Source organism: Aspergillus niger (genome assembly GCF_000002855.4).
Source record: "Aspergillus niger supercontig An01".
Classification (NCBI taxonomy): domain Eukaryota; kingdom Fungi; phylum Ascomycota; class Eurotiomycetes; order Eurotiales; family Aspergillaceae; genus Aspergillus; species Aspergillus niger.
The window spans coordinates 3,529,226-3,552,683 of NT_166518.1; the positions used below are offsets into that span (position 1 = coordinate 3,529,226).

Here is a 23,458-nt window from a genome sequence, read left to right on the forward strand (position 1 = left end):
TGATATTAGGATATGAAAGAGAGAATGACTTTTGATTGTTGATTTCAGAGTGATTGGGCTGTGAGGATGTTATCTGAAAGAGCGGACAGAGAGAGGCTTTTATAGGGTTCCCAGCTGTTCTGAGACGCCTACCCATATATCTTCTTGAGGAAGGATCATCATTCAGCGTGGGAGGTGAACAGGTTACAGAGCACCTGGTAGGTTTTCTCCGACGTCGGCACCAGTCAGGTACCATGGGGGTTTGCTGGCGAGGTTAGACCACTCCAGGTTCTCAGTTGCCGAGTGGAGAGATCAGCGAGGACGGCTCGTTCTCAAACCAATTGGAATACTTTCTTGATGGATGCCCATAATCTAAGCTTTGAAGCCAGTGCAAGGGGCACTGGCAGCGTTTGAGGGCATATTGTGACGTGGAGGTGATATGGCGGCAATGTAACAAGAACAGGGATTTTCAGTGAAGTCACCGTTGTTTCAGTGTTGCCTGAGAGAAACTCATTATATCATTGTACCAGCCACACTGCACAGTTACTGCTGCAACATCTGGGCCCCTTGTGAGTTGTCTGACCGATCGGCGCTTGAAGGTGGAACCAGAACAGGCTGTGTCGATCAACCCTCCAGCCATCCCTGGAGAAAACTGGTCGTGGGATATCAGATTGATAATCTGTATCCAATCAGAGAGACATCTGCCGGGACAATCCTGTCTACAATGGAAGCGAAACGCTCCTGCTCTTCTCCTGTGCCTGGGCCAGACTTGGGCTGAAGCTAACTGTTCGGCCGTGTTGGCCACATTGAGTCAACGGTATCCACACTATTGATTCCACCGGATGGTCTGCAAGGCTGGGATCGTGAATCGTTATTCTGTTTAGGTAATGCCGGTACAAAAGTGGTAGGAGAACTGTCATTCACCATGTCGACGACATGGTAGCGATACTGCGCGATGGTCTTCGCCGAAAACAAGCATTTCGGCTAGGTCAATTTCGACGCGAGGATTATATGACTCCGTGGCTCTGAGTAGGAAGTCAGTTATTCAGGCATGAATTATGACTTTGTCGTGCCCACCTAAAGCGTCTGGACCCTGACGCTCTTCTGGGTGTTGCAACAAGGGACCTGGCAATTAGCCCTGTCCTGAAACGCAGAATGATGCAAAATGGAAAGGCCCCAGCCACATGAGGCCCAGGAGCCTCATTGGAGCATTTCCTGGGAGGTCGGGGTGGCGGCTGTGGTAGCGATACACTTTCTGAGGGTTGATGGGGACGCTGGCGTGGCCTCCTGCCGATCATCTTCGGCTCGAGGGTTGAGACTGATAGATCTGCGCGCCAATTACCCCTCCACGGCATCACTCCGGCAACGAGGGTCCACAGAACAAAGTGATCGGTGAAAGCTGCAAGGAGAACGCTACTGACGTAGGTACTATGCAGGCTTGATGACGGTTATGAGCTTATCCACGTTCTGGGACGATACTTCTATCAGTTTAGTTAGTAGTTTTCCAGAGTTCCGCTGAGTAAGTACGTTCTGCCCCACAAGGATGCCACTCCAGTACTGCAAGCTAGGCAAAGAGTGTCTATGGATCGAGAAAGTGAGTGCTCCCGGCTCGTGGCTTCTCCCTACAAAGGGTGAGAAGGAATATTGTGCAGACATCTTCCGGCCGCGTAGGTTGTCGAGTCAATTCCTAGCGCCTAGGGTTAGCTCTGCCGTCGCGGTCCCGCACAAGGAAAAGTTGCGAGCAGAAGTGACATCACGCAGGGCATTGTTGGTCTCCTGTGCTTCCATGCGCAACCTATGCTCGCAATGTGTTAGGAGTATTTACCGGAGTACCCATGAGATATACTGAGTATATTGAAACGATATACTGCAGCTTCTGACCGCAAACGGCGAGATCCACAGCAGAGCAGGTTAGTATATGCACTGTCGTTGGAAATAAGGTGAGACATCAATCAAAGCTAGTGTATGTAGCACAGGACCGAAATTAGCTAGAACTCGCACGGCAAGTCTTGGCCATGCTCAATTTCACGGTTTGACTAGCAGTGGATCCGTTTCAGAGAGTGAAAGTCCAACACAAAGCACTTTATGAGAGTCACTTTCGTATATGTTGTTCAATGCCATGAAGTTTGGTAGGAAGTCCAGTCGGCACATGTCGATGCTTCTGGTTACTGTCAATGGATGCCAATACCGTGTCGGATCAGTTGCCCAAAACAAACCAGGGTCTCTAGACCGGGGCGCCATTCCCGAAACAAGCATCTATCAAAACTATAGTAGAAAGACCGGGAAATATATTTGGGTTTCCTGCTTAGCCAGCTAGAACCGGATTTTACTCCCCAAACAATGAGATTGCCCTATGGGGACGGATACGTCTTTTCTCCCTGACGCAGATAGTTCATTTTCCATCTACATACATTTTCTATCTTCTCACACTTCATCAGTTGTCCCCTCTTTTGAGCAAATAACTGAAATGTCTGCCCGTAGAGTTGGGAGCGATATTTACCATCGGCATTTATCAGGTATTCTCCAGGTCATGTGCAATTAATGGAAACGCGTGCCGTGGTGTTCTCCCGATTTCTGCCTCTGAGGCTATCGTATGCATCTGAATTCTGCCGCATTCCATGTGCAAGTAACCCTATAATAACCATTTTCACACTACGTCACGATCGCTCAAGGAGGACTAGTAAGGGATCTGGATCCGAGAGCTTCACTTAAGACGACAGGGAACGCTATGGGCATGGAGGGTTTCAAAAATACGAGCAGCTGAATAATGGCCCTTGATGGGAATTATACATCAAGGACTCAAAGTCTGATTACATTATACACTCCTATACTGATGGAAGACTAGCAACGCTGTAACAACTGCAAAGGATTCACGAGGATCAGTGACCCACAAAACCGCTTTGACCAATGTTCCTCAGGATAGACGAACGGACCAATTATAGATGACGCAGTCGAGAGCCTAGCAAGCTACAAGACAGTAGTGCTGATCCCAAAACACTAATAACTGCATTTGGAGATGTCGAGTGTCAGGCTACTGGAAAATGGAGATGGGAGTTCACTCCGAACGACAGTCAGCGAACTCACAATGAAATAACTATGAACGGATACATGGAGCATTCAAATAATCGCATTAGCGGGCATAGTCTGGCAGTCAGCTTCAGAAATGCCGGGGCTCCTCCCGACCAGTACTTCAAGGTGAAGACTGGGGATGATGAGGTGAGATTATGGAACAACGGACCGCGCGTCAGAGCCAACCTTATCCAAATAAGCTGATAAATTTGATGACCACCTGGCTGTCAGCAACTGCACAGCCTTACGCGACCCCTCTTTTGCTGGTTATAAATCAAGCATGAACACTTCTCTCGTTCGACCCTCAATCTCTCCTCCAAAAACTTATACTGATTGTTACCATGACCGGTTCCAACCAACTTACAGCCCTGGAGGCCTTTCTCCTTTCGCATCCCAGCATCGGCTACATCCCGCCCACCTCCGCCGAGTATGTGCCCACAGCCAACCGGGTGTTCATCGCCGGCATCAACGCCCGTCCACTGGCCATCGTGCAGCCCCAGTCTCCCGCAGATGTCGCAGCACTCGTTAAATTCGCCAAGACCCACTCTGTACCCTTTACCGTTCGCTCGGGCGGCCACAATCTCGAGGCTCGCTCCGTCGTGAATGGCGCCCTTCTCATCGACCTGCGCGCCCTGACGGCCGTTACGGTCGCCCCGGATCGTCAGTCCGCTACCGTCCAGGGAGGTATTCTCCAGGGTGAACTGGCTAATATCCTCTGGGAGGAAGGGCTGGTTACTCCGACCGGTTCTATCCCCAGCGTCGGATATGTTGGCTGGGCCATGTATGGCGGCTATGGGCCCTTTTCGTCTCATTGGGGACTGGGTGTTGATCAGATTCTGGGTGCTACGGTGGTGGATGCTGATGGGGAGGTTGTTGTTGCTGATGAGTCCCTCCTAAGGGGTATCCGTGGTGCAGGGGGAATCTTCGGCATCATTGTTGACGTTACTATCAAGGTCTACTCCCTTCCAAAGGTACGTCCACTTCCCCAATGATAGTAACAGCAAGTGTATTAAGCGTACAGCTCCTCGCCGGCGCAATCATTTTCGACTCCTCCGACATCACTCAAACTATCATTACTTTCAACGCCGCCTATGAGAATCTCCTCGACACAGAGGGCCTCCCTCCTCCACTGACCCTGCAGCAAGTCGCCTTCAACAGCCCTCAGGGTCGCGTATTCGCTGTGCTCTTTACTTGGAGCCACCCCGACCTAGAGGAGGGCCAACGATGGGCGGAGAGAATCTCCTCCCTCGCCCCGTTGCTCATGAGCACCGTCGCCCCCACGACCGTCCCGGAGTGGTTCACAGGCAATGGTGCCCTGGTACCCGAAGCTGTGTATGGGTCCCTCCAAACTCATAACGTCCGGCGCATCAATCCCGCCGTGGCGGAGGTGATTGCACGGAATGTGGCATCCATGCCGTCTGATCCGGGCACGATGGCCACAATCCATCAGTTGCGGGGACAGTCGGCCGGTGAAGACGCAGACAAGCTCGAGCATTCTGTGTTTGCGACGAGGGAGCCGCATTATATGCTTGAGTTTGTGGGATGTGCTACAGATGAGCAAAAGGCGGCGGCATCTGAGGAGTGGGCGGTTAAACTGGCAGAGGAGATTGCACAGGCCGATGAGGGGAATGTCTTGCCCACAGCGTATGTGTCTTTGATGAGATTCGCGAGCCTGAAGCCGGAAGAGGCAGTCAAGAAGGCGTTTGGGGCCAATGCAAAGGCGGTGCGCACGTTGAAGCAGAGGTTTGATCCGGAGAATGTGTTTGCGTTGGCGCTGCCGGCGTTGAAGTAGTACATGGTGGTGTTATTTATAGAAATGGTGATAGTATGCACCGATGTTAATCAACTCGTTTCCCTTACCGGGTTATACTGCCAGAGCTGGAGGAGAGATAATATGTCTCACTACCCCCTTCCCCTTCACCTCCTAGCATGTCCGCAATCCCCCTTAACGCCTCCCCAATCCTCCGCACCAGATCAAAGACATGAATCCCGCTCGAGATCTCAGCCCAGACCTGCGCCGTCATGCCCGCCAGCCGCTGGATCTTCTCCGCTTCACTCTCTCTCTGCTTGCCTTCATCTCCCTCCACGGCATTTGTCTCCTGAATCAAGTACTCCACCATGCTGAGCAGCTTCCGTTCATCCTCCCGCAGACTCCCCATCCCGTGTGCTGCCACGGCGCTAGCCAGCATCTGCATCCACCGTATCAACAGCACCGCGCACTCTAGGTGGCAGATGGAGTGCTGTACGCTCCAGCTCAAGGTCTGCGTGCGCGCGACGTAGGGGATTCCCACCCGCACAGGGATGCTCAGGGCGTGGATGCACTGCAGGATAGCACGATTGAGGGCCGGGGAACGACTAATATGATCTAGCGGTGGTGTCGGAGAGATGAGTGATTTGATTCGAGTCGTATCGCTGGAGAGGAGCTCATGACAGAGACCCGTCCGACAATTCAAACGGATGTAGGCGAGTCGTAGCAGTGCGGTCGCATTGAACCCCAACGGTCCCTGGGGACAGTATGGGTCCAGACTCGACTCCCAGGTGCTCTCCCAGCTAGATTGCCAGTGCTTCAGTGCTGTTTCGAGGGATTCTACGAGCGGAGTACGCAAACTGCCACCAGCGGCTTGTCGCTCAAAGTAGATGCGCTGTACCAGGCCATGAATGAGAATATAGTTGGAAAACGGAGAGATGAGGCTATGACCAGTAATATCGTTTCCGTTGAGAAGTTCGTTGAGCGTCGAAGTGAATCCGCGTTCATGAAGCCGGGAGACGGCGCGATGTCGCTCCCACGCGGCGGGTGAAGAAGCCCTCCATTCTGCTTCACAGGATGGCAAACACACGGCCACCTCGCTGGTAAGAATCTGCGGCGGAATATTGAAGATGATGCTCTGCAGGTTAAAGACAATGTATGCGATTAAGAAGGTACGTCGCCGCTGTTGGTGTGCCACCCATGCCAGCCAGCTGAGTTCGGCATCTACGTCATTGTCCGCTTCCTGAATCCCCAGTGTCCGCACGAGCACGGCCAGCTGGCTGCTCATCGCTAGACTATCCTGCGCGAGGACTTCCTCACCCCAGGAGCTCATGGCTGTCAGAACGATCAAGGCTTGTGCTCGCTGAAGTTCGCCAGTAGTATCTTCAGCCGTCTCGTTTGCACTGGCCGGATTGCTCGAACCGCGGCGACTGTCTGAAAAAGGACTGGCATATGCTGCAGATCCTGGTGAGCGGCCGACTAGTTGCCCGACCAGTCTGCGACGGCGATCCTGCGTGTTCTGGTCAATCATGGACCGCGCTGCGACGTACAACTGGTGGCCCTTGTGATGCTCGAAGCGATGCAAGGCGCCGACAGCCGCCATTGCGAGGAGGAGCTCGGGCTCGACGGTCTCTGCACGGAAGGTCGGCATATGAAGAAACGGAAGATGGTCATGAAATCCTCGGAAGTAGCCCTCCAAATATCGCACGAGAGCACATCTGGATGGCAGTGAAAAATCAATTAAGGCAGTCCGCTTTGCGGTCAGTTTTTCCACGATCGTCTTATACGCGCCCGCAGAGATTGCCCACGGACATCCTGCCGCGTCGAGTTGCGCCTCCAAGCCACTTTTGTGCGGCTGGTCATCTAGCGATGGCAGGCGGCGCTGTGGTTGGTCCTTTGGATCGGGCAGGTCACTAGGATAGTCGCCTGTGTCGTCGAGAGAGGGAGCAGGAGGACCAGCTGGCGTTGAAGACAACCGTGGTCCCTGAGACGCCTGCCCCTGTGCAGGAAACTGCTCGAGTAGATCCGAGAGAGAGATCTCAGTGTCCAAGAATTGAGAGGGAACGAAATTGGGAAATGCAAAGGCAAAGTTATCGGAAATTGGGTCCTGCCCCAACTCCATGTCGGGGAAGCTTGCCGGGGTTGGTTGAAAGAAAGTAGGCAGTGTCTGGGATGGTCCGTCCCATGCCGGCGGAGTGATTATACTCTGGAATGGCGCTGTCGGAGCGGACAGATTCGGCGCCGAGACGACATTTTCCAAGCCTGCACTGACTGGTAAGGTCGAGTTGTTTAAATCAAATTGAGCCGGACCAGTGCTCAAAGATCTGGTAGGGTTGGAAGAGGATTTCTCTGGAGGCGATTGGAGTCCAGTGGACGAGTGGGATACCCGGTCATGGCGCCTCAGAAGGTCCCTTCTATATATTAGCAAGACATTACTAAAGGAACTGTTGCATGGGAATGGCTTACTGTCTGGAAAACGCACGGCCGCAGTGACATTGGAACGGCTTTTCCTGGGTATCTACGACAAGGTGAGTGTCCACCTGATTGCCAAGGGTGATCCGGTGAAGGGACACTTACGAATCAGCTCATGTCGCCGCAGGTGTTGCGACCGACTGAAGATCCTCCCACAGAAGGTACATGGGGGGACATGGAGTTTGGGTCTTCCTGGAGCCATTCGGAAAGGGATGGAAATGATGCTTGAATACCCATGATGGGGAAGGTTGGGACGGAAATTCGGGACGGAAATTCGGGGCAGAAATTCGGGGCAGAAATTGAGGTGCAAAAATTGGAGGGTAACATATGAGTCAGCATGGCGGATAACCCCCACTCTTTCATGGATTTGGATGCAATCATTGGCTATCGGTTCTTCAATGATTTCATAAGTTTCGCAAAAGAAAAACGTAACCGGACAACGAAGCGTCGCGACAACGAGCCGTCGGTGACCCTCACCACCTTATATCTCCGAGACATATAATATTCAATCTTACAAAATTCGGTCAGAATTGAAGCTATTTAAATATATAGAGAGAATTTGTTAAGATAGAAGACTAGCACTTACCTGTAAAGTCTTTAGTTGCGGTCAATTTGCCATGAGTAAAGTATATACTGCAGTATTTGATATTAAGACAAGCATGATACTGGCTATTATACTACAGTAACTACAATAAAAAAGGCTAAAATTAGTTTGAATATATAATTAAAGGCAACTTTTAGTTTATTCAGATATATTTATCTATATAATACCGAAATGCTTTAAATTTAATTGATTATCATATTTTTGGTAGGCAGAGCGGCGGCTTGTTGTCGCGCCGCTTCGTTGTCCGATTATGTAACCTCTGTAAATGTTATTTGGGGCAAAAAATAACCATATTTCTGCCCCAACCGCTGCAAAGGAGGGTACAGTTCTGACCCCAATAACAACCTTTCTTAGAACCATGTTTTACGGGGCCAGCCACCAAAAAAACATTAGTTAGCTTTTTTCCTTTGAGTTCTGTACCATTGTTTGATTTATAATGATGTTATATCGCATCACGACCGTCATGGCGATTCTAGTTGGGGCAGAAATGTGGCGCCTACATACATATATAAACCCGCCGACTGCAGACTAGTATTAAGTCAAATCATAAGAACACTAGTAATAAGATTGTGGTATCACATTACTATCGTCGCTATAATTCGGAACAACTCCATTGAACCAACCTTTGTCACACTTTACAAACAGAACATCCCAACATGTCCCAAACAGTTCTTCGTCTCTCCGCCCGCGATTCCTGGGACAAGCTGGTCCAACATCAAGAAGCCATCCCCTCTGCCGGCAAGCATGAAGTCCTTATCAAAGTCCGCAGTGTCGCCCTGAACTTCCGTGACATTGCCATCTCCACCGGCCAGTACCCCTTCCCCGTCAAGGACCAAGTCGTGCCAGGCTCTGATGCTGCGGGCGACATCGTCGAGGTGGGCGAGGGTGTCTGCGGACTGCAGCAGGGGGACAAGGTTATCGTCAACTTTGATCTTGCTACTACGTACGGCCCCTTGAAGAGCTGGCATGCGGGCTTGGGTGGACCTGTTGATGGTGTCATGCGGGAATACTTCTCGGTGCCTGCACACGCTGTGGTTAAGATCCCGGAGTCTTCCAAGTTGAGCTATGCCCAGTGGGCGGGTGTCGTGTGCACCGGAGTTACGGTATGGAATGCTCTCTACGGCAACTTGCCTCTGCGCCCGGGCCAGTCGGTGCTTTGCTTGGGTATGTCACGATGATTCATTCTTCTTTGTGATTGCATTATCTGACCTGTCTAGGAACCGGTGGAGTGTCCATCACCGGTCTCGTCCTGGCCAAGGCGGCTGGCGCGACTACTATCATCACGTCGTCCTCCGATGAGAAGCTCCAGTACGTCAAGGAGAAGTATGGCGTGGACCATACTATCAACTACAAGAAAACGCCCAACTGGGCTGCCGAGGTGCAGAAGATTACGAACGGCCAAGGCGTGGACTACATTCTCGAGAATGGAGGAGCGGGCACCATCAAGCAGTCCCTCGACGCCGTCGCGTACGGTGGCAGTATTGCGGTGATTGGTTTCCTGGCTCAGGCTTCCCAGGAGGAAATGCCGGATGTTGCTGCACTGGCTCTCGGCAAGGGCGCCGTGGTTCGTGGTATCATGACGGGATCCAAGCAGCTGCTAGAAGAAGCGGTGCGCTTCATTGGAAACCGGGACCTTCCCGTGCCGGTCGAGAAGACGTTCAAGTTCAGTCGTGACCAGGTGGTCGAGGCCTATGGCTATCTAGCTAGTGGACAGCATGTTGGAAAGATCTGTATCGACTTTTGATTTGAGCACGGGGTTCTGGTGAGCGGGTAGATACATGAGGTGTTATGTATATAATAATTCAAATTGCTGTGATGGAGTCACATGAAGCGAATCTCAGAGTCAGCTCTATTGGGACACTGGCCTTGACTAAAACTGTAATAAAACGCACAAATCACCTAAGCTGGATCAGTCTATTGTCTATCTTCGCGCACCATATTCCGGTAAGGATTGTTTGGATCCTGCTCTTCCTCCTCTGCCGACGGGATGGTCTTGCGCACGCGACAGGGATTTCCTACGGCCACAGAGAAAGGAGGGATATCCTTGGTGACAACGGAACCCGCACCGATAGTTGAGCCCTCGCCAATGGTCACCCCAGGCAAGATGACAACGTTGCCGCCGATCCAGCAATCATCGCCGATGCGAATAGGATGGCCAAATTCGACGAACTTGCGGCGCGACAGTACACTAACGTCATGTCCAGCCGTGAAGAGATTGACGTTGGGGCCAAACTGCACACGGTCGCCGATGATGATCAAGCTGGTGTCGAGGGCAGTGAAGCTGGATTCTTTTAGTGTTAAAACCCTGCTGCATGCATGTATGTACTCACTTGAAATTGATGAAGCAATCGCGGCCAATGACAATGTTACAGCCATAGTCGGGGTTGAATGGGGGTTCCACAAAGGTTCCCGAGCCGACTTTACCCACCACCTTTTGCAGCAGCTCGTAGCGCACGTCGGCAATCTTCTCATACGACACAGACTTCGCATCGAGGTTGTTGTAGTCCTGAGTGACTCCGCGGGCCCGATGGCGGGCTTCCATCAACCTGGGGACGATGGGATTATACCTGAAGATGGTTAGGTTATGCATGAATGGCCCACTGATCAAGGTCTCCTACAGCATGCCGGAGATCATGCGCTCGTATTCCTCGCACATGGGAACATGATTCAGACCCCGCGCAATCTCGATGATCTCCGGTCGCTTCTCTGTTGCAGCAACAGACATTATAGCAGGGTATACTGAAAGAAGAGAAGTGGTTTCTGGCGATAGTAGTGTGGTGGGAGAAAGTTAATGTAAATGGACACTTGGGCTCCGGGAACCGCGGGGTAACCTGAATGTGCGGGGCATCCTGATTAGCTTGCAACCACCCTTACTCGTTGCTGGAGTAACCGCAGGTCTGACTGCGAGGAGTTAAAGAATCCTGGCTATATCGAGAGACATATCCGGGGCAGATGCTGCGAATAGCTGCAACCCGTTTCGGCTGACAATTCGCACTGAGAGTGGCCACTCCTCCCTAACTCACCCTGAAGAGCATTGCTGTTCATCAAAGCAGACATGCTCAAATGGTCCGAGCTATAGAAGGAGAAAAGATCTAGTGCATAATCGGCGTAGCAAATGAACAGGCTTATGGTTGACTCTGGAGTTGATTTAGGCCTGGGTCTAGGGGGTGAGAAAACAAAAATGAGGGTCATTTTATTTGTCATGTACTCACAACACAGTGATAATAGTCTCCTATATACTGTATCGTCTTGTGCGCATCTCCAGCCCGTCATGATAGTGTCTGGCCTACCATACACCCGTCGACCCTGCGTACAAGTGCATGACGGACATTGCACACAAATGAGGAGTCTATTATCCGTAACAAAACTGGGTGTGGCAACGCGCCGTCTGATTCTTCATATACAGCGCTATGTGTCCATAACCAATGAAATCATTTGCATAAGTGAAGGTCTCTGAAGGGCTTGATAGAGGTTTGTAGACCTGCCTTTCAGGTTGAAAAGCAGGGAAGGGAGGGAAACTAAGCGGTAGAAGAAAACGAGGTAAGAAAATAACTGAAAGAAAAGTAGGAGACTGTCTACTTCTACCTCGAAGGGCTGAACAGAATACTAGCCCCTCTTATGGGTGAAAGAATAGCCATAATCTGCCGTGTGGGAGGATATCGTCGAAGACAGATGTGAAGAACGCGCGGTTTTATTAAAATATTCCTCCCAGTCAGGTAATTCCATGTAATGGCTGCCTAGCCTGCTGGCTGAGCAACCGCCAAGTTGAGGCATCATTATGAACAGGAAGGCTCTATGGCCCCATATCAGTGGTTAGTCCGACGCAAATTCCCTCCCATTGTGCAGTCAAGAATCTGCTCTCGTGGAACATCCCGTCTTGCTGAGAAAGGTCGTATCGCACCGGTAATCAATCAGATACCAACTTCATCTCCCAGCCCACAGCTATGCTATTTTGTCACCAGGTGGATATGGCTGCCTATCGACTTCGCCACAACATAAACGTAAACATCAGACGGAGCCATGAGGATCTTATAAAGTTATCACTGCAGAGAAACCTAGTGCCCTCTTTCCCGGGGTCCCACTGCCGTGCTGTTAAGCCTTTATTTGTTAGTAAAATTCCTGCTGCCTGAACCCATTAGTATCTATCTTGTCGTCAACCTCATTAAGGGATGGTTGTGCCGACGTACACTACCATCTTGCATATTATAGCCCGGGGCATTGCTTTACGATCGACTCTGGCATCTCATGATGACAAACGTCGATATTGACCAATCAAAATATTCCGTGGTCTCATTAAGCGTAATATATGATTTTACAGGAGAAAGATTGTGTGATGGGCCCAGGGTATCCACTAAATCCTAGGGATTTGCCACGCGTCTGTTTCAGCCTTGTCCGATTCAAAAAAGATGCCGCTTAGTAACATGCAGCTGGGATTATAGCTAATCAATGTGGAGAGGAAACAGCGGGGCTGAGCACTTAGTTCAGGAGTTTGATACGGATTAGATCTCTCCACCCGGCATGCAGAATAATGAAACTGCGGTAGAGGACCTGGCGATCGGCCAGGAACGGGAGTCATATTCGGAATAGACTGTTGTATCTAGTAGTTTCTCGTTCGTCGAAGATGAGCTGAACTGCGAAGGATGGGGCCATCTACTAGTAGTCACAATTGGTGTCTCCTTTATTGATATCGACATAACGACCTCTACTATGAAACCCCAGCTAAGATAATCTATTGTACGAAAAAAGTTCTTCCGCTATACGTAGCAAATAAAAACGATACTCCCACGTTAGGTACCAACCAAGGTTGAAGCCAGTAAAACCACGATTTCGCGGGATAGGCTCAATGATCGAAACCTGGGTAGCGACTACTAAAGCTGTGCCGTAAGCGTCTAGAGCGATCTTCAAGCTTTGCGTACCTGCATAAGTTCGTCAGTGGCGCGGACGCACCATGTACAATAGATAGTAGTACCCCCAATTGCTCTGCAAAGGTGGATTATGGATTATACGATAGAGTTTTTGATTCCCGTTAGCTTTTTTGCCTGGTCCGCATAAAGATATACCCCGCGTCCCACCAGGATACGGGGTCGCCACGTAAGAGCCCATATCAGAAAACCGATGAAGACCTCCTTGACGAATAAATCCCCGAAAATTGGCCGTGAAGAGGTCCCACTCCTCAATTAAGCATAATCCTGCTCATTCACGCGCTGATCCATCAGCCACGAGAGAAGCTGGTGCCTAAACGTGAACGAGAATGTACTGTGCAGGATGGGGCAGCCAAATGAGAGTACGAATAGGGAATCTCCTGATGATATCAAGACTGGAGGGCGTGGTGGATGGTTTCATGACCGACAAGCTTTTACGTACAGGGCGGATAAAGTTTTTGACGGCACGGGGCGATAACGAACCCTGCCTGTTGGACCCTGAAAGTAGTGCCTGAACTCCAACTGCCGGCATGAGCAAAGATCCCACATTATGAACGAGCATGTAGAAAACCAATTAAGATGATCCTTGTACAAAGGATGCTGCAGATTGTGAATGAAAGGCCCAGTGATTATTGCTTGTGGTAAGGGAGCCGAGAAGACCCTGAAGCAGGCCTCCTTTTCTTCCTTTTTCCTTTCCTTATTTTAAGGTTAAGCTAAACGCCTCGCTACGAGGTCATTATTGGCCGCTGTGGAAATATACCAGAGCTAGCAGATTCGCTCCACTCTGCGGAATTATCGTCACACTCTACATAGGACGCCTGAACAGAAGTAATGACGACAATAATGTGGAAGTAAGGCACAAGATATCAACAACTGGTGCTCGAAATGCTCCCGGCATCATTCCAGGTGCATCTGCAGATAATGATGCCCTGGGCCCACCCAGCATCCAGTTGTGACAAATTTGCCAAGGTGCGTTCTAGCCTGTTCCATTTCGGAGCTTTCAACCGATCGGTCTATCTGTTAGACAGATATCATTGAAGCTACCAGCGTAATTTGTTCGGTGCCCCGTACGACACGCGTTCTTGGCTCAACCACTACTCGGGGCAGGGGAGAGGGAGGCGTTTGGACTCCACCTTCACCCGCATCCACTGGCACCGTCTCTTGACCAGCTGTTCGCCTGATTCCGCCACAATGATGATCTCCCTTGCACAGTAGATCAGAAAAGAGCTTGTCATGGTCAGATGCTGGCTATATAAGTCTCGAGTTCCTTCCGGCCATATCACATCTCCAGAAGACATCAACCCTTCATCCACTCCTTTCTCCTCTCTTAAAGACTTGCCTTAACTTTGTATCTTCTTTAACACTCTTTTCACTTTACTTCTGCACCTCGGTTCTCCAAGTCCATCATGCGTCGTGCTGCGATGATGGCGGGCTTGACCGCCACCACCGCTCAAGCAGCTTCTCTGGCTGATGTCTGTACCACCGCCAATGTCAAGGCTGCCTTGCCCAGTTCTGTGTACGGACTCACCATGATTCCTTCCTCTGTTACCGCTTCCCCCGTCTACAACGCCTCTACCAGCGGTCAGGTCTTCTTCCCCGATGCCACCTACGACTACTGCGGCGTCACCTTCAACTACACCCACAATGGTCGCGGCGACACCGTTAAATTGCAGTACTGGCTTCCCGCCCCTGAGAGCTTCGAGAACCGCTTCCTGGCCACAGGTGGTATGGCTTACATGATCAGCGGTGGCTCTAGCTATCTACCCGGTGGTGTCATGTATGGTGCTGTTGCCGGTACCACCGACGGTGGTTTTGGTGGTGAACTGGACACTGCTTTCCTCCTGGCCAATGGCACGATCAACTACGAGGCCCTCTACTCCATGGGCTACCACGGTATCGGTGAGCTGACCATCGTCGGCAAGGAGTTCACCAAGAACTTCTACAGCATGGGTGACGAGAAGCTGTACACCTACTACCAGGGTTGCTCCGAGGGAGGTCGTGAAGGCTGGAGTCAGGTCCAGAAGTACCCTGGCGTCTATGACGGTGTTATCCCTGGTGCCCCTGCCATTCGCTACGGTCAGCAGCAGGCCAACCACCTTTACTCCAACGTTGTTGAGAAGACCCTCGGATACTACCCCCCTCCCTGCGAGCTGGAGAAGATCGTGAATGCCACCATCGACGCCTGTGATTCTCTTGATGGCCTGGTTGACGGCGTCGTTGCCCGTACCGACCTCTGTCAGCTCCACTTCAACATCAACTCCACCATTGGCCTTCCCTACCACTGCGCCGCCAGCTCGAGCAGCAGCATTGGCCTTGGTTTTGGCAAGCGTGGCACTGACCCCGCCATCAACGGCACTGTCTCTGCCGAGGGTGCTGCCGTGGCTGCTGAAATTCTGAAGGGTCTGCATGACTCCAAGGGCCGTCGTGCTTACATCTCCTACCAGCCCACTGCCTCCTTCAGCGACGCTGAGACCTCCTACAACTCGGAGACTGGCGAGTATGAGCTGAGCATTGCCTCTACCGGTGGTGAGTGGGTTGCCAAGTTCCTGGAGCTCCGCGATGCCGACAACCTATCTACCCTGGACAACGTCACCTACGACACCCTCCGTGACTGGATGGAGTTGGGCTGGAAGCGCTACGAGGATGTCATGCAAACCACCTGGCCTGACCTGACTGAGTTTGAGAAGGCCGGTGGTAAGATCATTACATTCCACGGTGAATCTGACCAGTCTATCCCTACCGGCTCTTCGGTGCACTTCTACAACTCCGTCCGCAGCATCATGTACCCTGATATGTCTTACAACGCCAGTGTCGCTGCCATGGGTGACTGGTACCGCCTGTTCCTTGTTCCTGGTGCCTCTCACTGCGCCACCAACGATGTCCAGGCAAACGGTCCCTTCCCCCAGACTAACCTGGCTGTCATGATCAACTGGGTTGAGAAGGGTGTTGTTCCCCATACCCTCAACGCCACACACCTGGCGGGTGAGTGGGAGGGCCAGAACGCCCAGCTTTGCTCCTGGCCCCTTCGGCCTCTCTGGACCGAGAACGGTACCAAGTTCAACTGCGTCTACGACCAGGCCTCTCTTGACACCTGGGACTACACCTTTGACGCCTACAAGGTGCCCCTCTACTAAGCAGCCGATCAAGGGCTGCGCATTGCACAGTTGACGCATAATCGTTATAGCGATTCATGTATATTAGTTAGTGCCACTTTCTATGTGCATATTTAGGGTTCACGGTGATGGCCCCTCTGGCCCTGTCTCGATTAGTATTTCTCTTGTTGAGCATATCACTTCTACTACTGGACTTCCTCATCTGCATCTGTGAATGCACATGTGATAGACATAATACATTATTCAGCGAAAATCCTATCATCCAAGCTAGAGTCATAAAAATTTCAGCGAATGACATAGTTCAATCTAAATTTAACTGATGAGAAGTTGATTATTGTCGAATTTTCGGGTATAGGTCCCTTCTGGCCCAATTGTAGCCGCAGAGCATTCGCGCTCCTAATACTAGATGGATGTACGTCTATTTATTTCATGTTTCATTCTCATTATACACAGTTATACTACACAGACACGTTTTGTGTCATCCTTATATATTACTTCCGTCTTCCCATACCGCATCCTCATGATCCCCTCCCTCCATGAACTAAAATCTACTCTCATCCAGCAGAACTTCTACATCAAAGCCCCTACCCCGGCCGCAGCAGCTAACATTAGCACCAATGCATTGAAACCGAGCGAAGTATTAGCGCCGGAAGTAGACGTTGCGGACGAAGCAGAGCTACTACGTGTAGCCGTGGAAGTGATGGTCGCCATATTCCCAGTGTTTGTAGCAGACTGCAATGAAGGTCTATTAGTTACCTCTTGGCGTAGTACAAGACACTTGTACGAACAACATACCCGGTTAGAAGCAGATGTAGCCGTTGCTGCAGCGCCAGTAGCAGAAGAGGCACTAGGAGTGGCGCTGTCCCCGCAAGCCTCGGCTGCAGACTTCACGTCGTCGCCGTAGTATTGCCAGATGTTGTATGTCAGAGCACATTTCAGACAGGCACTGAGCTCAGACTTGTACGTCGAATTGGAGCAGTAATCGTCGCTGTCTTGGGAGATGAGGATGACGCCGCCTGCGACAATTGTCGATTAGCTGCATGAAGGGACAGGACTGGGAAGGGATCTAGCAAGGGAGAAAAGGGATCGTGAGGGTAGTGGAGCCGTTCCAGGAAATCCATATAAATTGGTGTTGCACCACACGTACCGCAATTGGCGTGGCATTCATACAAGGGACTGCCAGGCTCTATCGATTCCCTCCTCACTATAGGGAAAGTGCCAGGGAAGCTCCATGAAAGGCCAGGAGCGACAAGGGCTGCAACAGCAGTGAGAATGAAAAGAAGTGACTGCATCTCTAGATCTGCAGCCGTGTCTGTATTTGGCAACGTGTTAGAGAGAAGTAAGATGCTTCACGTCCAATAAGCTTGTTATGTGGAATAGACTGTGTTGGGTGGGATCAGCACGGTTATATGCTTCAGTGAGTCCGTGTGATGCACTGGCCTCAATCTTGTAGGGCAGTACATCAAGTCATAATTCGCTCCATTATTACGCCGACGCCGGTAACAATGGGAAAGTTGTCAGACCACCAGATCATGTTCCGCCGCATCTTTCTGGTATCCGTGGCACTCCTTTCCACAATCTCTGTACACTAGTAGATATTTTTTTTCGGGCTCAGGCGGGTTCCTGGTCTGGTGACTGCCTTGAGTGCGACGTAGAAGGAATCTGCAGCACAATGTAGGAGGAGCTAGGGGTGGCGCCCGTCTGGACTCTAATAGATTAATCCCGCAAGTGTACACTGAATTTCGGACCATTGAGCTGCCTGAATGGTGCAGGGCTTTTAGTAGTATATCGCGAGGTTACATCATAGGGTCTACCAGCAGGGCATTCGAGGGTCCGAATTTCGGACGTTGATCTGCTTTCGGCTCGGTATGCCAGTCAAGGTAGGGAGTTTCTGGTGGAGCTGGTCAGCCCGGATAAATTCTTCCAGTACGGCCCTGGTCATAGCTTGTCATCCTAATGGGCGTGGATCCCGATGAAAATACTTATCTGATCCGAAGGTAGTGACCAAGAAGTGAGCTAAAGCACATGCTGCAGTCATTCCGTTCCCAGAATACCCACTCAGGAAGAAAAGTTTGGAACGCCAAGGATCCGTCGATAGCTGGCATCGGTGGTCGGAGATATTGTACAAAGGGAGGAATCCGGTCCATTATTTCCGTGTGTCATAGAGAACAGGCCAACGGCTTGGCAAGCAAGGAAACGGCGTTCAGACAGATTTTGCCATTAGGATGCAGACGGGCATTTTTCCACGATCTGAGAACCCCCTCCAGTGCTGGGGACCCACCGGGTACCCTTTTCAAGGGCCCACAGCCCCCTGTTCCCTCGCTACCTGTTGCCCGTCGTTGACTGTGAGGGTCCAGTGCAATACTTTCAATGTAGTTCAACTGTGTTTTCAAGAGAGCATAGCGAGAAGTTAACTGCCGCAAGCGAATGGAGAGTCGGATTGGGCCGCGGTGGAGCCCCTTCCTTATCAATCTGATATGATCCGATGCCGGGAGCTGCCCTTCCCGACTGTCACTTCACAGATGATTCAGATGCATTGTGACCAGAAAGGAGGGGAATTTGCGATTAGTGCCATTCCTTCCTTTCCAGAACCAGGCTAGTCTTACTGATTGATAACCTAACTCACCGTTAGTGGACTGCCGCCCTTGGACGCCCGACCCTCGGACCAGCTCGCCTACCGACTTGATTTGGAACCGAATGCATGGTGACCAGCTCCAAAAAAAAAAAAAAAAAAAAAAAAAAAAAAAAAAAAAAAGAGTGGATGTCCATCACATGCCATTGGTATTCCCGAACTTATTCCCATTGGAGTTGGCCACATCCATGAGACCGGGCCTGTCATGGGTTGGTGCGGGTGCATGGTGATAGAACCGACAAAACGGCGAGCTTTCGGGCGCGAGGTCCGGTATATAAAAGATGCAGGGAACAGATCATCCTTCCAGTTTCTCTTTTGACTCCACGCCGATCAAGCTTCAGTTTCAGAAGGGAGCCACGGAGCCACCTCAGTGTCTGGAAACTCGCTTTATTGCAACTCACCTGCCTTTTCGGGAACAGAATGCCTTCCATGAACATGTTCACTAGCTTGCTAGCAACGGCTAGCCTGATGGCTTCAGGCGTGTATGCTGCCGAAGCCTCCGACATGGGTGCTGCGGCATTCCTGTGGCCACCCGACAGAGCCTGGGGAGCCACCTGGGACACCACAGCCCCCTGCGGTTCATCAGCAGGTGTTACGAACCGTACCGAATTTCCTCTCAGTAAGTAGTGTTCTGCCTTAGTATGCCTCCATTGCATATTGACTGACACCACACTTCTTCATCAGCAAACGGTGCCGTTTCTATAGTCCTTCAGGACGAATCATATTCTGTCAACCTTGCTATCTCCTTTAACAATGGTCAGTTTCCCGGGTTCGCATCATTTCAAAAATTATTAAGAGACAGTAGACCCCACCAAGAATGCCGACTTTACTACCGTTGTGGCTGGCAGCCGCTTTCCCGACGTCGAGCCCGGTCATGAATGTTATTCAGTGCCCAACCCACCGTCCAACATCACTTCCGGGTCCAACGCTACTCTTCAATTGAAATATATCTCCGACTTCGACAATGACGGTAATGAGACGTACTACGCCTGTGCCGATATCACCTACGTCCCGTATAGCTCATTCACTACCGACATCCCATGCTTCAATGTCTCGGAGGCAGACACGAGCAGCTCGTCTTCATCGTCGTCCTCTTCGGCAACCACATCGACTAGCAGTTCCAGCAGTAGTAGCTCGGGAGGCTCGAATGGACTTTCTGGAGGCGACATTGCAGGAATCGTGGTGGGAACAGTAGCTGGTGCTGCCCTGATAGGTGCAGCTGCATTCTTCCTGGGTCGGTACTGGCAGAAGAGGGTGCAACGCGAACATGAAGTCGCTATGAACATGATGAACCCAGTGCAGAAGACGTGGTCGGCTTCGACGGCAGGTCGCCAGCAGCAACAGCAGGCATAGGATGCTAGCAAGGTCATGATAAAATCATAGGGACTGTGTACATAATGCGGATGACTCCTTCCTGGCTGGCCTTTGTCATAAGGAGCGGCTTGAGAGGCTAAGGATTATCTCATCGATTATGAGAGACGACGAATGTTATTTTGTACAATTAATGTTGTATCTGGAGAGAAATTATTATTCGTTGTATCAGCTTACAGCATCAGATAATGGGAGAGACGTAGTCTTCCTTTTAAGAGATCTGTTTTCAGCTGTAAATGCGGGTTAAGGGGGGTAACATCTCGTCGGTAGTCACACCATGTCGCGGCAACTCTTTTCTACCTTTGTCGGTTATCAGGTGTGGTACTGGCAACTGGGTTGTATGACATGAACATTTAAAGAAGGTCTAAATTTAATTGATTTATTCAGCTAAGTTAGATTACTGAGTTAACTGGTAAACCTAGTTACGACTGGTTTGGTAGCTGCAGCATATTTACATGACCAGGTAGGTAGACTCTCTTTGGCATCAAGTTATGCAATTTATAATTACAGAATTGCATTAAGAGCTCTTGGGATTTATTCCTATATAGCACCCGCAACAATGTAAAAGGAACTTATACGTGAAATGTCCGACCTGAATACTTCTGGAAGGTGTGGCAGGAAAGAGATGGTGGGTGCCAGCAGTGTGCAGCAAATAAACCTACCTACTACCAGTAGTATCCTTATTATTGCTTCAATATGTAGTCACGCTTCTGACATATTGGCTACCTCGCACCTGGCTCATCAGCGTGTTATCTGCGCGTTGTTGGGATTTACTAATGCGCGGGATTCACTGGTCAGACATTGCGCTAGAACCCAATAAGAAAACCAGTCAGTCTCATAAATTTCAAGACCTCAACCTAGCCAGTCAAAAGGGAATATTGAAAGTTAGCGGAGGGGTAAAATCGCCAGCTGGTCAATTCAGGAAGCTTATCCCAATAGGGAAATTTTTGGGGTATGTCAGCACTAACCACTTCCTTTAGCTATCGCAAGGCTGAGCGACAAGCTTCTCGGATGATATTCACCAGCGATCCCGTTTTTGACATCTGTGCCATACATAAACAATTTGAAAAGGCTAGTCATTTTCACTTTGACAGCAACTCATCCCTCAATCATTAGTTTTCATTGAAACAACCTATCCTTTCCCAATGGCAACCCTTGTCTTCATCCCCGGGGCTTGGATCACCCGCGAGCTGTACCAGCCCTTCCTCGATGCCTGCTCTGTTGCTGGCTACCCCGTTCACTATGCAGGTTATCCATCCATTGATCCGGCGGATCCTACTGTAGCCGATTGCAAGACCGATACGGACGTTATCAGGAAAACGCTACACAGATTGGTCGAAGAGGAGGGCAAAGACATCTTCCTGATGATGCATTCATATGCCGGAATGCCTGGTGCAGCTGCCGCCCTCGGGTTGGCCAAGTCGCAGCGAACCCAGCAGGGCAAGCGTGGTGGCGTAATTGGGATGATCTTCATCGCAGCCTTCCTGGTACCAGAGGGTGTAAGCTGTGCAGGATTGCAGGGCGGGAATCTTCCTGCGTGGATTTTGCTGGATAAGGTAAGTTCTCCCAGTAATAATCCTGTCGGGGAAGACACACGATTAACGTTCATACAGCCCACTGCCAACCTTAACGTTCCGGCTGACCCCGTCGCCAACTTTGCGGCAGATGTTGATCCGGCGCTGCTCAAGGACCTCAATGAAAATGTCAAGCCTCATGCGACGCTGGCGTTCACCTCTCCTCAGCCGGCTCCTGCATGGGCGGAGGAAGCCTTCCAAGGACGGCTGGCCTTTATTGTCACCACGGGCGATCCTGCGGTTCCAAAGGAGGCACAGTATGTCATGATGGCTGCGACTGAGCAGGAGTGGATTATCAAGGGGATTGATTCCAGTCACTGTGCTCCGTTCATTGATCGGATTGATGAGACGGTTCGGTTGGTAGAGGAATGTGTGAAGGAGTTCCAGCTTTGAAATGCATGCCAGAATGTTATTCTGTCACTCTAGTAACTGTCTAGCGATGATCCGTGTAGAAGCATACATATAATAGAAAAACATTCAAAAAACCAGGAACAGAACCAACCAATACGCCAACTTACATTGCACCAGCTTTAGTGCCAATTTGAAATATAATCAAATCAAAATCTATGCCTTCAACAATCCCCGTACAGTTTCCTCCACCTGCTGCAGCATCTGTGGCTTGTCCTGGCCCGCGCTCACAATGATGACATCGCCCTCCGACAACTTCGGCTCCTCCAAGATATCCAGCTGGGAATCCACCATCGTCGAGCGCATGTAGTGCTCCTCCTTCGCCAACCGTTCAACCATCCGCTTCTTCAATGTCTCCCGATCGTGGACAGACAAAAGCAGAAAGGTGACCGTGACGGGGAAGTCCAGCAGCTGAGACAGCCGCCGCAACTCGTCGCGGTATACAGTGCGCAGCGCGGAGCAGGTCACAGCAATAGCCGGTGCGGTGGTCTGCTGTAGTCGATCCATTACTGCCCCTCGGATATGCGCCAACCAGTTCCACCGGTCGCGATCCTCCAGCGGAATTCCCTTGGCCATTTTCTCCCGTGCGGCCGGCGAGTGCAGGTTGTCGCCTTCGATTACTGGGATTTCGAAGCGCTGTGCCAGAGCCTGCGCAGCTGTGCTTTTGCCGCATCCGCATGGTCCAGTGAGGAAGATGACTTCGCGTGCTGGCGCTGAGGTGGTGGTTGCGCCCGTAGACGAGGACCAGCAGTGGGTGCGGAAGTGATGGATGAACCGGCTGACCAACTCAGGGGTGAGTCCTCCAGCTTCACGTAGAGCAGGGGCCCCAGCTACGGCCTGCTTGGTGTCGTATAGGAGTACGCGACTAGGCCGATCATGGTCGTATTTGCTGGTGAAGAATTCGAGCAGCTTGATAGGCGGGTTGACATCGGGATCCTGGTTAGACTCGCGCAACCGTTGCAGCCATTCACACCGAGGGAGCTCCTCGAATTCCAATCCAGCTTGTCTGAGGAGAGGGAGCAGGTCTCTTGTCCAGTGGTTCAGCATTGGGTTGGTCAAATTGACCACTTCGCCTGCTCCGGAAGCCATGGTCAAGTCAATCACACTGGTCGCCACAACATCAACGGGCGTCCATGAGAGAATATCATCGAGCTGCGGCAGCGCGTGGATGGTTTCGGCCGTCTGAAACATCATGGGGATGGCCTCGGTGGCATTCCAGATTCCATGAACGCTGTCGGCGATAATCTGACCCACGCGCAACACCCGAGCGGTCATTCCTGCTTGATGAGCGGCGCGGTTCACAATGTGCTCTGTCACAAGCTTGGACTGCGCATATCCCATGCCCTGGGCGCAGGCCAGACTGTCTGGCAGCGCTTCCGGCACCCAATTACCTGGCGTCCGGGCGACGGTGCTTACCGACGAGCAGAAGGCAAACCGTGCTGGTTGGGGTCCATGAACGTCCAAGCAGAGGTCAAGAAGGTGCCGAGTGCCCGCAATGCAGCTGGACTCGAAGCTTTCCAGCGCCCAGTTTAAGTTGACGGACCAAGCGCAATGCATCACCGCTGTC

At 51.1% G+C, this 23,458-nt stretch overlaps 10 protein-coding genes across 10 annotated transcripts; 6 read left to right on the top strand and 4 right to left on the bottom strand.

Moving 5' to 3' along the window:
- Positions 1-3,389: 3,389 nt before the first annotated feature.
- Positions 3,390-4,840, top strand: An01g14760 (uncharacterized protein; the record flags this gene model as incomplete). Its single annotated transcript, XM_001389827.1, has 2 exons — positions 3,390-4,019; positions 4,070-4,840. The coding sequence occupies 2 exons, from the start codon at positions 3,390-3,392 to the stop codon at positions 4,838-4,840; spliced, it is 1,401 nt and encodes a 466-aa protein (XP_001389864.1).
- Positions 4,841-4,904: 64 nt separating this feature from the next.
- An01g14770 (uncharacterized protein) lies at positions 4,905-8,231 on the bottom strand (the record flags this gene model as incomplete). The annotated part of the gene is made up of 6 exons (XM_001389828.3): positions 4,905-7,206; positions 7,262-7,313; positions 7,373-7,747; positions 7,783-7,803; positions 7,854-7,936; positions 8,161-8,231. 6 exons carry the CDS (start codon positions 8,229-8,231, stop codon positions 4,905-4,907), a joined length of 2,904 nt encoding a protein of 967 aa, XP_001389865.3.
- Positions 8,232-8,527: 296 nt separating this feature from the next.
- An01g14780 (uncharacterized protein) lies at positions 8,528-9,615 on the top strand (the record flags this gene model as incomplete). The annotated part of the gene is made up of 2 exons (XM_001389829.3): positions 8,528-9,035; positions 9,089-9,615. 2 exons carry the CDS (start codon positions 8,528-8,530, stop codon positions 9,613-9,615), a joined length of 1,035 nt encoding a protein of 344 aa, XP_001389866.1.
- A 170-nt stretch (positions 9,616-9,785) lies between these two features.
- An01g14790 (uncharacterized protein) lies at positions 9,786-10,596 on the bottom strand (the record flags this gene model as incomplete). Its single annotated transcript, XM_001389830.1, has 3 exons — positions 9,786-10,152; positions 10,202-10,438; positions 10,490-10,596. The coding sequence occupies 3 exons, from the start codon at positions 10,594-10,596 to the stop codon at positions 9,786-9,788; spliced, it is 711 nt and encodes a 236-aa protein (XP_001389867.1).
- Positions 10,597-14,199: 3,603 nt separating this feature from the next.
- An01g14800 (uncharacterized protein) lies at positions 14,200-15,927 on the top strand (the record flags this gene model as incomplete). Its single annotated transcript, XM_001389831.1, has 1 exon — positions 14,200-15,927. The coding sequence occupies one exon, from the start codon at positions 14,200-14,202 to the stop codon at positions 15,925-15,927; it is 1,728 nt and encodes a 575-aa protein (XP_001389868.1).
- A 549-nt stretch (positions 15,928-16,476) lies between these two features.
- An01g14810 (uncharacterized protein) lies at positions 16,477-17,198 on the bottom strand (the record flags this gene model as incomplete). The annotated part of the gene is made up of 3 exons (XM_059745955.1): positions 16,477-16,638; positions 16,702-16,922; positions 17,054-17,198. 3 exons carry the CDS (start codon positions 17,196-17,198, stop codon positions 16,477-16,479), a joined length of 528 nt encoding a protein of 175 aa, XP_059603381.1.
- Positions 17,199-18,958: 1,760 nt separating this feature from the next.
- An01g14820 (uncharacterized protein) lies at positions 18,959-19,891 on the top strand (the record flags this gene model as incomplete). Its single annotated transcript, XM_001389833.3, has 3 exons — positions 18,959-19,157; positions 19,223-19,294; positions 19,344-19,891. 3 exons carry the CDS (start codon positions 18,959-18,961, stop codon positions 19,889-19,891), a joined length of 819 nt encoding a protein of 272 aa, XP_001389870.1.
- A 295-nt stretch (positions 19,892-20,186) lies between these two features.
- An01g14830 (uncharacterized protein) lies at positions 20,187-20,505 on the top strand (the record flags this gene model as incomplete). The annotated part of the gene is made up of 3 exons (XM_059745956.1): positions 20,187-20,247; positions 20,332-20,372; positions 20,458-20,505. 3 exons carry the CDS (start codon positions 20,187-20,189, stop codon positions 20,503-20,505), a joined length of 150 nt encoding a protein of 49 aa, XP_059603382.1.
- Positions 20,506-21,054: 549 nt separating this feature from the next.
- Positions 21,055-21,876, top strand: An01g14840 (uncharacterized protein; the record flags this gene model as incomplete). Its single annotated transcript, XM_001389835.3, has 2 exons — positions 21,055-21,465; positions 21,523-21,876. The coding sequence occupies 2 exons, from the start codon at positions 21,055-21,057 to the stop codon at positions 21,874-21,876; spliced, it is 765 nt and encodes a 254-aa protein (XP_001389872.1).
- Positions 21,877-22,047: 171 nt separating this feature from the next.
- Positions 22,048-22,938, bottom strand: An01g14850 (uncharacterized protein; the record flags this gene model as incomplete). Its single annotated transcript, XM_059745957.1, has 1 exon — positions 22,048-22,938. One exon carries the CDS (start codon positions 22,936-22,938, stop codon positions 22,048-22,050), a length of 891 nt encoding a protein of 296 aa, XP_059603383.1.
- Between the last annotated feature and the right edge of the window lie 520 nt (positions 22,939-23,458).